At 56.2% G+C, this 13,575-nt stretch overlaps 1 protein-coding gene and 1 long non-coding RNA gene across 23 annotated transcripts in view; one reads left to right on the forward strand and one right to left on the reverse strand.

Moving 5' to 3' along the window:
- Cep164 (centrosomal protein 164) overlaps positions 1-13,052 on the forward strand; it is a 72,942-nt gene extending 59,890 nt beyond the window's left edge. For 10 of the 21 annotated variants that reach the window (XM_063255824.1, XM_063255828.1, XM_063255832.1 and 7 more), the window contains 17 exons: positions 612-743; positions 822-1,038; positions 1,995-2,072; positions 2,275-2,406; positions 2,705-2,827; positions 3,795-3,944; positions 4,483-4,566; positions 4,698-4,766; positions 5,050-5,694; positions 5,929-5,996; positions 6,446-6,653; positions 7,796-7,903; positions 8,551-8,662; positions 9,156-9,488; positions 10,473-10,539; positions 11,382-11,504; positions 11,641-13,052. In XM_063255824.1, the coding sequence (XP_063111894.1) occupies positions 612-743; positions 822-1,038; positions 1,995-2,072; positions 2,275-2,406; positions 2,705-2,827; positions 3,795-3,944; positions 4,483-4,566; positions 4,698-4,766; positions 5,050-5,694; positions 5,929-5,996; positions 6,446-6,653; positions 7,796-7,903; positions 8,551-8,662; positions 9,156-9,488; positions 10,473-10,539; positions 11,382-11,504; positions 11,641-11,734 (2,743 nt within the window). In that variant the 3' untranslated portion in view covers positions 11,735-13,052. The other 11 variants (XM_063255838.1, XM_013155569.2, XM_063255836.1 and 8 more) reach the window with 10 other exon arrangements.
- Positions 7,315-11,065, reverse strand: LOC134477619 (uncharacterized). 2 transcript variants are annotated; one of them, XR_010049659.1, is made up of 4 exons: positions 10,698-11,065; positions 9,549-9,698; positions 9,200-9,460; positions 7,315-7,849 (listed from the first exon to the last, which is right to left on the reverse strand). It is a non-coding gene; the product is annotated as an uncharacterized LOC134477619 (long non-coding RNA). The 2 variants fall into 2 exon arrangements; XR_010049658.1 differs by lacking the exon at positions 9,549-9,698 and having other exon boundaries at positions 7,323-7,849; positions 10,698-11,054.
- Positions 13,053-13,575: the final 523 nt, after the last annotated feature.

Here is a 13,575-nt window from a genome sequence, read left to right on the forward strand (position 1 = left end):
AAGAAGCTCCCAGACTTGCACGATGCAGGCTAGCACAGAATAAGAAAGGTCCACAAAGCGAGGACGGTGGGAATGTTGAAATGACGGACCTTGAGAGGGTTGTTAAGACGTCCCAGAGAGGGGCTGAGGGTTGAGTAATGAATGTGAGATTTTCAGGATTTGCCTGAGTACAAAGAAAAAGGAACGTTAGGCAGAGCATCAGCATGAGCAAAGGCCAAGAGGCGAGGAAGAGTGTGGTGGGGTTTAGGGTTGGTGACATATTGATGCACCTGGAGCGATGTCTCTGGGTAGGGAGCAGGAGACTCGGACGCAGAGTCAGGTTGGCTGGAACCCTGCTGGAGCGAATTCTATACCAGGCTGATCTTTAGGTGGAGGGAGCCTTGGGAGAGTCTGCACTGGGCTCAAAGCTGAGATCTGCTTGCCATGGTAAGAAGTTCCAGGCGTAGGAGGCGCGATAGGGTGGCATGGTGCACCGCGGAGGCTGAGGTTAGACTTCATTTTAAGTCAGAGGATGCCGTGCAGCTCTTGGCTGATAGGCAGAGAACAAGAACATAGCACGAGGTATCTCTGTGGTCTTTCTGTCTAACTGTTTTTTTTTTTTTCCTGCTCAGTGTCCTGAAGGAGCAGCTGCAGAAGGCCACCGAGGAGGAGGAAGCTCGGATGAAAGAGGAGGAGGGTCAGAGGCTGTCGCAGCTCCGAGCCCAGGTCCATTCTAGTGTGGAGGCAGATAAGGAACAAATCAGGTGAGTGCCCCCTGGGACCTGGCAGCCCCATGGAGGGGACAGTCCAGAGCTTGTCCCCATTCTGTTCTTTCTCTCCAGAGCTGAGCAGGAAGCCTCCCTGCAGAGGATAAGAGAAGAGTTCGAGGCCCAACAAAAGGCCGAGAGGGCCAGCTTGGAGCAGAAGAGCAGGCAGACACTTGCACAACTCAGGGAAGAGCTGGAGGCCTCGGAGGAGAGAGCACGGGCCGCCCTGAAGGCCGAGAAGGAGGAGGCTTTGCAGCAGCTGAGCGAGCAGCTGGAGGGGAAGAGGAAAGAAGTGAGTGAGTCAGTGGGTCCCCACTCTGTCCCATGGCTGGGGTGCCCGGGAGGGGCCGAGGAAGGGGAAGGGCACATCCTGAGTGCATGTCAGGTGGCAGCCTGGGCACAGTGTGCTGTTCAGGCAGTTCTGAGAAACAGAGCTGACTGTCTGGGCCCTTTGTGCACCTGACTTAGCTCTGGGCAGGGGCTGGTGCTGGTCTTGCTGGCCTGGCAGAAGACACCTGGCAGCAGGTGTCCAGAGGCCCTTCAGGGTCTGGCTGGGATACAGGCAGCAGCTGGATACTGTTAATGACCAGGAGCCCTCAGAGGCTCGTGGGGGAAATGGCCCCCGGTTTGGGAAGGTCTCCCGGCTGACAGAACATCACAGGTGAGGGGAGCTGCAGAAGCTTTTATCGCCCTGCTTTTTTCTCCAGTCTTAGCGTGAGAGGCCAGAGCCTTGGAAGAGATTTGTCCTCTGTCCTCACCTCTCCCTCCAGGCTGATCGTCCACCCCCAGGGTGGACACCAATGTGCCAGGAAGGCCATGCAGAAATTTCTTTTCCTTTGGTGAAGAGCGAGTATCACCTGTGAGACGTGGAGAAACTGCACCCAGCCGAGGGTGTGTCATTGTCTGCAGGTGTTCAGAGAGGGCCCGCGATGCTGTGGCCTCCCTGGCTTGGGTCTTGTTCACAGCCACATCGTCCTTACCACAGCTAACCCAGGGGCCAGGCGTGGGAGCAGGACCTGAGGCCTGCTGGAATGGCCCTCTGCTCCGGCCTTCGTGTCCTGTCCTGGTACCAGCTGCAGTCCCTGAGGGGCTGAGCTATTTTTCAGAGCAATGATAGTGTGCAGTGATTTCCCTCAGTCCCTTACCTTGAGGAGGTTGGGGTGATCTTCCTGACTCTGGCGTCCTCTGGTCATTATCTGGCCAGTGTCCCTGCCCTGCTTCCCTCACAGGCCCTTTGCTGCTCCCCAGGCAGTGGCGGGGCTGGAGAGGGAGCACAGTGCCGAGCTGGAGCGGCTCCGTTCCTCACTGGAGGCCAAGCACCGGGAGGTGAGACTCGGCTGGGAGAGAGCCCAAGCACCCCAGGACTCCTTCATGCTGGTCAGCAGCAGAACTCCCCGTCTCTGGCTACTAGGATGCAAGCCTCCCCCTCCTTCCAGGCCTCTGGGGTGGGTGTGGGGTGGGATCGTGGGAGCAGGTCCCCACATGTGGCCCTACTGTGTCCCTGGGCATCACACTGGCGTCCCTTCAGGTGGTCTCTGACCTCCGGAAGAAGATAGAGGCAGCTCAGCAGAAAGAGGTGGCCCAGCTTCAAGAGAACCTTGGGTGGGCAGAGCAGAGAGCTCACCAGAAGGCTCACCAGGTGGCTGAGTACGAGCAGGAGGTGAGAGCCGGTCGGAGCCAGGGGCAGCACTGTGGGCCGGTAGGCCGTCCTGGCCCGAGCGCGCTCCACTTTGTGTGTGTGTGGCTCTGCAGCGCTTGGCACTTGGGTTCTGTTTCTGTGTCTACCACGCTGCTAGGTCAAGTCCTTGGCCCCCAGGATCTGGCACAGCACCTGTGGGGAAGCAGTGTTGGGAGGTGTGTGTGTGGGATGTGGGTGTGGTGGGGGTGGGGACAGTGGGAGGTGCCCTGGGCTGCCCACCTGGCTCCCGCACACTGCATGCCTGCTGTGCCTCCTGCAGCTCAGCAGCCTCCTGCGAGAGAAGCGGCTGGAGGTGGAAAGGGAGCACGAGAGAAAGCTGGACAAGATGAAGGAGGAGCACTGGCAGGCCATGGCTGAGACCTGGGAGCTGTATGAAGCTGAGGTAAATCGACCTGTCCTCCCCGCTTCTCCTCTCCTCTCCCCCACTTGTGTGTGGTGGAAGCAGCCCCCCTTGCTTGGGATTGTGGGGGGCTTTCTCCCCGGCACCCTCGTTGGCAGACTGCTGCTCAGGAAGGCTGCACTGTCTCTTAATGAGACGGTGGCAGCAGCTGACATAGGGCTTGTACGATGTGGCTGGCACTTGGCGAAGCACTTTAGCTGTCTCAGCCCTTCGTGGCATCCTTGAAACAGCCTTGGGAAGTGCATGCTGTCATCGTCTCCACTTTAAAGAAGAGGACACTCAGTCTTGGAGAGCTCAAGCCAGTTCCCAAGGTGGCACCACTAATTAGTAAGGGACTGAAAGTTCCAGCACTGCTGTCCAACTCCAGAGCCCTCAGTTTTGTCTTTCTAACAGCAGGCCACCAGGGCTAATGACATTTCAGGGTACCAGGAAATAGACAGGCCAGAGCCAAATGGGATTCAGACAGTATTGGCCCATCTTCATCTTTGGCCTTACGGTGGGAATGTTCAGTCTCTTGGCTTCATTTGTTCATGTTTCGGGTAAATAGTAGGTGGGGCCTTTAGTCCCCATCTGGGCCCTGTAGGAGGCTTTTAATCTCCTGCTCCAGTAACTGGAATCAGCACCCCAGATCTGGGACAGACATAATAAACCCATGGTGAAATTTAGCCTCCTCCCTTCCCGGGCCAATTTTTTCCTCCCTGAGGACCTGTGCTAACTGATGGATGAACTCGTCACTGAGGAGGAGGAAGGCTGTCTGGCTGACATCTGTTTTACTGGCTGGTGTTGGGGGCCAGGCAGGCTGCCTTGCGGCTGGGACTGAGAGCTGGCCTTGAGGTGCAGATAGTGAGCCCAGTCTTACTGATCTGAGGCTGAAGAGGTAGAAGAGACTGATCTGGGAGGTGCCAGGAGGCTTGTAGGTTCCTACCCATGGTTCCTCACACCTTTGCAGGAGAAGAAGCAGCGGGCAGACCTCCTGGGGCGCCTGACAGCGGAGTTGGAGCGCCTGCGGAGGGCTCATGAGCGAGAACTGGAGATTATGAGGCAGGAGCAGGACAAGCAGCTCGAGGACCTGCGACGCCGGCACCGGGAGCGGGTGAAGGCATGGGAAGGGGCCGCCTGTGCACTCCGTGCAGGATGGGAGGTGCTGGGAGCCGAAAACCGCTCGCAGCTGGATGGGGCCCTGACGGCGTTAGGAGCTCGGGGTCTTTCTCTGCCCATATTTCGTTTCTTGAGACAAGCACTTGATAGTAGTTCAGGCTGCCCTTGAGTTTGTGGTGGTCTTCCTGCCTTGGCCTCCTAAGTGCTGAGATTACAGGTGTGCACCGCACTCGGCTGTCTCTCTGCCCCTGTTGAAGTTTGGGGCTTCTTTGCCCCTTTTCTGAGCCAGGGAAAATGCCTAGAACTAGAAGGCAAGGTCAGCCCTGTGAGGCTTGGGGTGGGCAAGTCTGCCTCCGCTTGTCCCCACTGGGAGTCAGGTGTGTCCATTCCTGGGAGGTGGTGTGGGGACATGGGGAGAAGCCAGCCTGAGCCCAGCCTAGAGGCTGTATCGGGGTACAGTGGGGTGTGGAACCTTCTCCTCCCTAGTGCTTTACACTGTTTCTCCACTTACATGCCCTCTCCACACTGCTCCTGGACAGGAGAGGAAACTCCAGGACTTAGAGATGGAACTTGAAACCAGAACTAAAGAAGTCAAGACCAGAATGGCTCAGCTGGATGTCCAGGTGAGGGGCTGGGGAGGAGGATAGATGTACAGGGGCCCTAGAGGGCCATGGAGCTCCCTCCTCTGGGGGAGGGCAGGCCCTACCCTCATATCAGGGGTCTGCAGTCGGCCCATGAGCTCGTGTTCCGCCAGGAGGAGACTGCCCCGAAGGAGAAGCAGCAGCTACTTGATGCACAGAGGCAGGGGGCCCTGGACAGTGAGGTTTGTCTGTTTCTTGTCCTCCTTTGCCCCCTTTTGCTCACCTGCTGTGTCGGGGACCCTGGGCTCCAGCGTGTGGACCAGCATTGCACAACTCGTGCCTCTGTGGGCGCCAACTTGGGAGCCTCAGGGTGTGGGCCGTGCGGTCCCTTGGCCCTAGAGACGCTGGCTTCAGAGGCTCTCACTTCCCTGGTCATTTTCTGGCTTTCTCACGCTTGAGGGCTGCCTGAGCCTGCCTTCCCCCTACTGTGTCCCCAGGTATGTCTGCCTTTCCTTCCATCTCCAGGAAGCTACAACCACTCATCAGCACCTGGAAGAGGCAAAGAAAGAGCACACCCACACGATGGAGTCCAGGTGGCAGCTCCGAGGCATTCTGGATGAGCTGCAGGCCCGTAAGCTGGAGCTGGAGTCTGAAGTGGATTTTCTGCAGGCGCAGAGTCAAAGGCTGCAGAGACGCATCAGGTGGTGTGGGCAGCCTGCACCTGGCCACCGGCCAGCCCCCTCTTGCTTATTGCCTGACTGCTGCTGCTCTCAGGCCCCATCTTATCAGAGTCTGGTTAATAAGGAGAGGCGGGGAGCCCAATGTGAAGGCCAGGCAGAAAGATGTGTGTCCGCTGCATTTTGCAGGGAGTCCCATGCTGGAGCTGTGAAAAGCAGGATCCCTGCTTCTGTTTGTGTCCCAGCCCTGCCTGGTGACTTTGACGGGGCTGAGGGCATGGGAATGGGCTTGGTAGTGTGCTGCCTGGCCTCCTTCATCCCGGGACTCTGCCTCACCTCCTACCCGCTCTCCCGTCCCTTCCACAGCAGCCTGGAGGCCGAAGCTCAGAGAAGGCAGAACATCTTGAGAGAGCTGGCTGTTGAGGCAAACAATTCTTCCACACATTTTGAGTCAGATCTCTATATTGAGGACCTGAGGAAATCACTTGGGACAGTGAGCTGGGGTCTGGATGGGGGAGCAGCGGGGGGCGGGGGACACCCGGAGGGGGTTCTGGCCTCCTTTTCTTGTGCTCAGCCCTGGCTGTCTCTACCAGTCCAGTGGTAGCTATAGGTGAGGAGCGCCTGGCAGCTGGCAGAGCCATTGCCTTGCCTGGCCAGTTCGGGCTCTCTTGAGCCTGCAAGGTGTCAGCTTCTGCTGCACTCAGTGGCTCTTTTGATGTGTTCATAGAAGCAGCCCCAAGAGGTATCCTCCCCTTTCTCCCAGAACAAGGAGGAGACCATCCTCTCCTCAGACAGGTGAGTTTCCACATCCTGCCTTATTTCGGGGCGAGGGTTCCACAGAGGGGTGAGTGAGAGCCTGGGACACAGAGCTGAAGTGACAGTGACTAGCAGTGGGGTTTGGTTCAGAGGTGAGGCCAGGGATGGAGGAGTCTTCTGTGCCAAGCCAAGAAGCAGCCCATCTGACCCTTGACACGACACGCTGGCACCTCGTGACCTCTGGTTGGACACTGCCGGGAGTGCCTGGCCGTCTGCCACAGGCTCCAGGCACACTCTTTTAGATGAGGGTGGAAGGACCTTGGTTCTCCGTGCCACGTGCAGTAGGTATTTAACAGTGGGGTCCCTGCACCTGCCCAGTGCCGCTCAGGCTGGGCATTGCTGAGAAGGTGGCCACGGGCCCCAGAGCAGGTCTCTGAAAGTCTTTCCTTTGCTCCTCTGCTTTCCCTTTCCTGCCTGTCCTCCCCCAGCATCCGGCACTACCTCTCTGCTGAAGGGATGGCTGTCCGTAGTGCCAAGCAGTTCCTGGTGCGACAGACACGCTCCTTGAAGAGGCGGCAGACAGCCCTGAAAGCTGCACAGCAGCACTGGCGCCATGAGCTGGCCAGTTCCCAGGGGGAACCTGGTGACCTGCCGGGCACCAAGGCCCTAGGTGATGTGCGCAAGAGCCTGGAGGAGGTCAGCACCTGGAGGAGAGCCGCCGACCCTGTAGCAGGAGGCTAGGGGTGCTGGTAGAACCCTCGCCTTTAGGCTGCCCTTAGCTGATCATCCTGGGAACTCCAGGGAAAAGCCACCTGGGGTCACTTACATTTACATGGCAACACAGCATGTGCAAACAAATGCTTTCCCCACTAGTACATCATTTGAGCTTCATTTCGGCTGTGTATGTAATATGCAAAATAGTGCAAATTGGAAATCTTTTCAACCAGTAAAGCCTATGCAAGTATTCTGGAATCTGAAAAACTCCAGAATTGGAGGCACTTCTGTTTCCAAGCTTTTTGGATAAGAGTTACTCACTCTGTATTATTACTCCCATTTTCTAGATGAAGAATAGGATTGAGGTTTAAATAGATAGGTTTAAAAATTTTTAAATCCAGTGCTTTGCTTTTCTACTGTGTAATAATACAGACCGAATTGGTGAATGAAAATCTTCTGGACACAGTCGTCTGGAAGACTGAGTTACTTCTCTGGTTGGCCTTTGTGGCAGTCTGATTTGTAGTGACGAGGATTGTTAGCTGGTGTGAGGGATCTTTGTACCTGTCGTTGGGGTTCGGCAGGGTGGGCTCTCTTGGATCATCCCTGGGCCTTTGAATCCTGACAGTGCAAGAGCAGGTGAGGGCGCCTCGCCCTGCAGTGCCTGTGCCAGGCACAGGGGCAGCAGAGGGCCAGGGGCTGGAACGACAGGGACAGGCTTCCTGGGGGTGTGTACCTGCTTCCTCCAGGGCCTGTTACTGCCCGCCTAACTCCCGATGCAGAATGGTGGGGATGAATACCTGGAGCGTGGGCCAGGGATTCTGCTCAGTGCCAGTGCTTGCCTGGCAAGTGCAAGGTTGTGAGTTCTTTTCCTGGTACTGAAAAAAATCAGTGATGACAACAGCAGTAACCATTTGAGAATTTACTAGATGTGGGCCTTGTGTTTTTCAGCATATCACATACTGTATCTCCCTTCATTCTGTCCACTTGATGGAGGCAGTATTTCTTTTTCTCAAACCACACCGAGAAGTAATTTGTTCAAGACCACCCAGCCAGGACATGGTGCAACCAGAGCTCCAGCATCTGTGGGGTTGATCACTTCTCCTCCCCTTCCTTCCTGGCTGCAGGAGACCAGGCACTTGGATGAGATGAATTCAGCCATGCAGAAAGGCCACGACCTGCTAAAGAAGAAAGAGGAGAAGCTGAACCAGTTGGAGACCTCTCTCCAGGAAGAGGTGTCTTCTCGGCTGCGGCCTCCTCCTTGTGTTCCCAGGATTGGTTGGCGTGTTCCTTGGTCCCAGATTAGGGGGAGCTAGGCCTCTAGGATCCAGGCTTGGGTGTTGGCTCGGGGCTTCTGGCTGGTGAAAATGGCCATGGCTCTTGCTGTTGAGCAACATACTGTGGGTTTAGGATGTCCTGAACAGCCCTGGAGCTGCTTGGGAAGGGTCGGAGAAGGGGAACAGTCCCTGCTCTTCCCTGTCTCGGGCCCTGTAGAGAATGTGACCAGTGTGTGAGAGTGGACATTGGTCACAGGTGTCCTTCCTTTCCCTGGGGCCGAATACATGTTGTCCTGCATTCTACGGGTTTGGATGTAGCATCAGCAAAGCTCGGGTGGAGAAACACTGCTGGACAGGGTGTGGGAGAGAGCAGAGGTGTCCACCCAGTCCTGGTGGCTTTGTTGCCTGCATATCAGCAGTAGGGTTCTCCCAGCCTCACCTCCTCCTGAGGCAGCCTATGTGGTTCGCCTCTCCCAGGTGCCTGGCAGAGCTCTGGGCCCCAAAGAAACTGGTCACCAAGGTCTCAGTCCCACACTTATCACAGGGGCAGCGGGGTAGGAAGCACACGGGGAGGGGCAGTACTCATGGCTGCTTCTACCCATCAGGCCTTAGATGAGGACATTCTGAAAGGGAGCCCTGCCAAGAAAGTAGTGACCTTCGACCTTAGTGACTCAGAAGATCTGAGCAGTGAAAGTTTGTCCTATCCTCTGCCTTCCGGTGAGTGGTAAGGGGAGTAATGAAGCGAAACCCACAGCATGGGTGAAGAGGGGCGAACACCGGGACTCAGTCCCAGGCCCCTTCCCTCAGCCCGAGGGGTCAGGTGCGTGAGCTGGGGCCTGGACTAGGGAGCGGGGAAGTCCACTGGCTCTGCAGTACCGGTGCCGAAAGGGTCAGGGGTGCCTTCCGGGTGCTGCCAGGTGTCCCTATAGCCTTTTCTCTCCCAAGCCTCCGGGGAGGCCGTCTGCGCTCTGCTACTGTGGTCTGTGAAAGCCCATCCCTCCCTTCCCTCCAGGTCCTGGGCTGTGCCCCAGGTTTGCACTGTCAGGACCACAGAAACCCTGCTGTCCTCTGTCCCTGACTTGAGACTGAGGGGCAGCCAGTGGGGGGCTGCAGTGCCAGATGGGTCTGGAATGTGCCAGGGCCTTGACGCTGGGTGTTTACGCAGCCCTTCAGCAGCCCCTGAAGCTGGGCCCTGCCTCTTCCCTTTCAGGCACCTCAACCCCAAGTCCCGTCATCCCCAACAAGATCAGTTACCTGAGCAGCTCCCTGCAGCGGATCAGCAGCGAGCTCAATGGCGTCCTCAGCGTGCTGGGCAGCCTCAGCACCCCGCCGCCGCCGCTGCCTCTCTTCACCTCCTCGCCGTCCTCCAAGAGCTCCTCCGTGCCCGCCTACTCCTCCCTGAACAGGGCCTCGGCCTCGTCCGTGGCCGCATCCACGTCCACCCAGTGGGCTTGGGACCCGGGGCTGGGCCCCCAGCTCTCCTCCTCTACGGCACAAGCAGTGGACGACTTCCTGCTGGAGAAGTGGCACAAGTATTTTCCCTGTGAGCTCCCTCTGCCCTGGCTGGCCTCCCACCTGCTTTCCATTCTTCCTTCTGGTCTACCCTCTTATCCTGCTTGGTCCTTTTGTGTTTTGACGTTGCCTCCCTCTGTCCCCTGACCCCAGCTTTGGTTCTGTGGCTCTGCAGCCGGAAGTCCTGTAGTCAGGATGGATTTCACGGAGCCTGGCTTGCCGGGGGCCTTCATGCTGGATTCTAGGGTTGAGCAGAAAAGGTTACGGTTGTCACTGTCACTGTCATGATGACTACCACTTGTGCAATCATTTTTTCTTTTCATTTAGTCCTATGGTGATTCTCTGTGGTGCTGATTATTTATCCCCACTTTACAGATGAGTGAGCTGAGACCCGGTGAGGTTGTCAGGGTATCCAGTGAGTGAGCTTTGACCCCAGGTTTGACACTGGGTTTTGACTCCATGTCCCAGACTTAAGGATCCTGCTATGACTCCTTGACTGTGTGGCTTCCCCTTCCTCCTGGGTCTGTGGGCCTCCTTGGTGTCATAGCCATGCTGAGGACTGTGAGAAGCTATTGAGGAAATACATATATATATATTTCCTCATCATAAAAACCCTCTTCTTTCTGTCTGCCCCTGACCCAATTTTTCCCCCCTCAACTTGAAAAACAAACCAGGAATGGTGGTGTGCACCTGCAATCCCAGCACTCAGGAAGCTGAGGCAGGAGGGTCATTTCTAGTTCAAGGCCTGCCTGGATCACCTGGCGAGACCTTGCCTTAAAAAAATGGAAAAGTAAATTAAGTTTTAGGGATAGAGTCAGCTGGTTCCTGTCTGTCACCTGCCTCTTACCTGCAGCCATTGAAAGTTCCCCTGCCTTTGTGTTCATTCTGCGGGGTGCCACCTTACAACTATTTCGGGGAAGGCAGGAGGTGCTGGTGGGCGGGGAGGGGCCTGCTGGGACCCGGCTTTGACCCTGCTGACTCTGCTGTCTCTGCACTCTCTCCCCCGCTCTTCTAGCTGGCATCCCCTTGCTCAGCAGCTGCCCTCCCTCGCTGGAGAACAGGCTGGGCTATCTGTCTGCCAGGTAAGCCTGCTGGGGTTTGATGGGACCCTCCACCTGCCTGCTGTGCCCCCTGGGTAGGCAGCACTTCTAAGACAGCAGACCTCATGGTCTTGTGGCCACAGAGCTGCCCTCACCTTGCCACTATAGTCCCTCCACCGCCAGGGGAAAGTACTCCTTACCGCTGAGGTTGTGCCAGGGAGGTTGGGGCTGGGCTTACGCAGCCAGCTGCATGAGGAAGCTGCCCTTGGCAAGTGTGGGGAGAAATCAGTCCTTGGAGGAGCGTGTGCCCTGTCCCGCCCGTCCGTCCTGTGGCCTTTCCAGCCCTGGAATCTGGAGTTTGGCCTTTGTCTTTGCTACTGAGCTCTTTGTCTGCTTCCTGCACTTCTCTTCCTCCCTGGGTCTTGCTGAGCAACATCTGGAGTGAAAGGGACACCCTGTGGGGGTGACAGACGGGCAATTATTTAAACCTGTTATTAATTTCCCATTCACCTTATTCCCTGCCAAATGCCCCTCCTCCACCTCAAGCCCCAACCGTCTCTTAAAGGCAGCTTGGGAGCAGAATTGACAGAGGGGTGCTTCTTGCTGATGAGACAGGCTGGAGCAGGCAGATGTGGGAGCTCAGAGTGGATGTCAGTAACAGACACCCAGGGGCAGGGTGGAAAGGTGCCCTTACCGTCCCCTTTGGAAACTGGTGCTTGTCTTTCTGGGAGGCAGCTTTGAGTTGCTCAGGCAATCCCGGTACAGACAGGAAGAATGAGGAGGTGGCAGGGTGACCTCCGGTTGGCTCTGCCACGAGTCCCCCTTTCTAGCTCCCTGCCATTCTTATCTTCTTTCCACACCTCCCCTCTCCTCCTCTTTCCCAGTGAGCAGCTCCGCCTCCTGCAGAAGCCCCATTCCCGAAGCCCAGAGGTGGGCAGCACCAGCATCCAGAGCATGATCAGGGCCAACCGCCAGTGGCTGAACCGATTCAAGAGAGACCCCAAAGTGTATCCTTTCCCGTCCCCTCTTGTAGCAGCGGCTGACTGCGCTTGGCTGCAGGGCCTGCGCTGGGCCTTTGACCCCTTGTTGGCTTCCACCTGGTTGTGCTCAGCTGCCCAGAGTTTTCCTTTACCTCGTGACCAGTCATCTCTTCTCTGTCCCCAAGTCCACAGCCACTTCAGACCTGCTGCAGCTGGACCTGGATGAAGACAACAGACTGCACGTGTATCGCTGTTGAGCCCCAAGGTGGGCTTGGCAGCTGTCTCCTCCCCAGAGCAAGTGCCTAAGCAGCTGCCTGCACTTTATTCCAACAGACAACGTGTCTGTCCTCCGCTGCACCCCACTCAAGACCTGGAGGAATCTGGAGATGGGGGGAAGGGTGGGATGATTAGAGAGTCAGCCACATTCTGTGAGTGAGCACCCGACCTCGGGCTGAAACATGTGGATTTACGTGAGCTGGTGCATGAGTTGGCAGTACTGAGGAGAGGCCTCAGGGACATGGGCACCTTTGGGACAAAGGGTGGCATTCGTAGAGCTGCCTTGGAGCTGAAGGAATCAGCTTCTGGAGTAGGACTGGCCCCATGGCCCACCAGGCCCTGCTGGGGTTCACTCACCAGGACATGGCCTCCCGGTATGTTTGTGCTCTGGGACATGACTCTTCTGGGCCAGCCTCTATCTTCAATACCTCAGCCTTCATGAGATCACATCCTTTCTTTTTCCTTTATTCTTGAATGTCTCTTTTCTGGGACATTCCAGCTTTCCTTTTGATGGTCTCAGGTCTGGGCTTAGCTGTGCAGAGCCCTGCTAGAAGTTGGAGACTGGCCCCGGGAGGTTTGGCCTCTTCCCCGCTTCCAGCACCACGCTTTCCTCGGGTCTTCGAGAGTGTCATCCCCTTCCCTCTCCTGGGGCTTCTTCCAGCTCGAATCTCAGGTCACATGCCCATTTTTCCAGGAAGCTGGAAGCCACAGGAAAGAATGGATGGCTCTGGCCCTCATCATAGTTTTCCTTTCCCAGAACACCTTGGGTGCAATCGTGGCCCGGTTCCCATCTATCTTTTCCACCTATTCCACCTCCGTCCAATCCCAGAGCTTGGCATGAGAGCTGGGCAAGTGCCTGTCACTGGCAGGTAGGGGTCTTGTACCAGGCGGAACTGCCACCTTGCTGGCACAGCTTCTGGCAGACCCACTGCCCCCAGCCATTGTCGGGATCCTGTAGGGCTGCAGGGAATGTTCTCTTGACATCTGTTCTGTGGCTTAAACAAATGCCCCATTTTTTAATCTTGAAAGCCGTGGGGTTGCCCTCGCTTCTCCAACTCATAGAAACCAATTCTCACCGCCCCACCTGTCATTTGTTTACTATAGAGAAAGACCTGAAGGTCCAGTAGCTTTATTACCCCCTCCCATATTTTCTAGGCGGCAGCCTACTACACACAAAAAGTCTTCTGTTATTTGGCTCAGTCTGTGTGCTTTGGAAATCGCTCATGTGATACAACCGACTCTGGCAACAACCTTGTGTTTTCTGCATCCATTAAATCTTTGCAGGTTCTTTTTCTATAAGGCAGTTGTGTGGATGTCTCTCTTTGGAGGCTTTCACTTCCTTCCTCTTAAGAAGGGAGGAAGGGAAAATCAGTATTCACAGAACCACTCCCTATGTATCTGATTTAATTACCACAACAACAATTTAGGTATTGTATGCTCCATTTTTATGGATAAGGGGAAATCAAGGGTCAGAGACTTACGTGGTTGCGCCCCAAGTAGAGTATAAAATCCCACACCCTGTCCCAGCTACCCAGAGCACCCTGGCCCACTTTGGGAAGAGTGGATATTCTGTTTGCCTCTCTTTGCCCCCTTCCTGCTCTCCTACCTACCAGCTGGAGACTCACTGACTGCCATTTCCCAGAGGTCAGTGGGCTTCTCCTCCTGTGCACAAATGCATGGAAACCTCCCTCCCCCCAGTCCTAAGCTGGCGGTTAGGGATATTTTTGTTTTTCGTTTTTCCGTGCCCTGGTGGTATGAGCAGCCTGCATAAAGTTGTAGTCTTGGATTCGCAGCAACAAAATTGCTAGGATAACCAAAGTGG

The sequence above is a fragment of the Cavia porcellus genome, unplaced genomic scaffold (genome assembly GCF_034190915.1).
Source record: "Cavia porcellus strain 051 isolate PalLab524CR breed Dunkin Hartley unplaced genomic scaffold, mCavPor4.1 scaffold_9, whole genome shotgun sequence".
In the NCBI taxonomy this organism is placed as follows: Eukaryota; Metazoa; Chordata; class Mammalia; order Rodentia; family Caviidae; genus Cavia; species Cavia porcellus.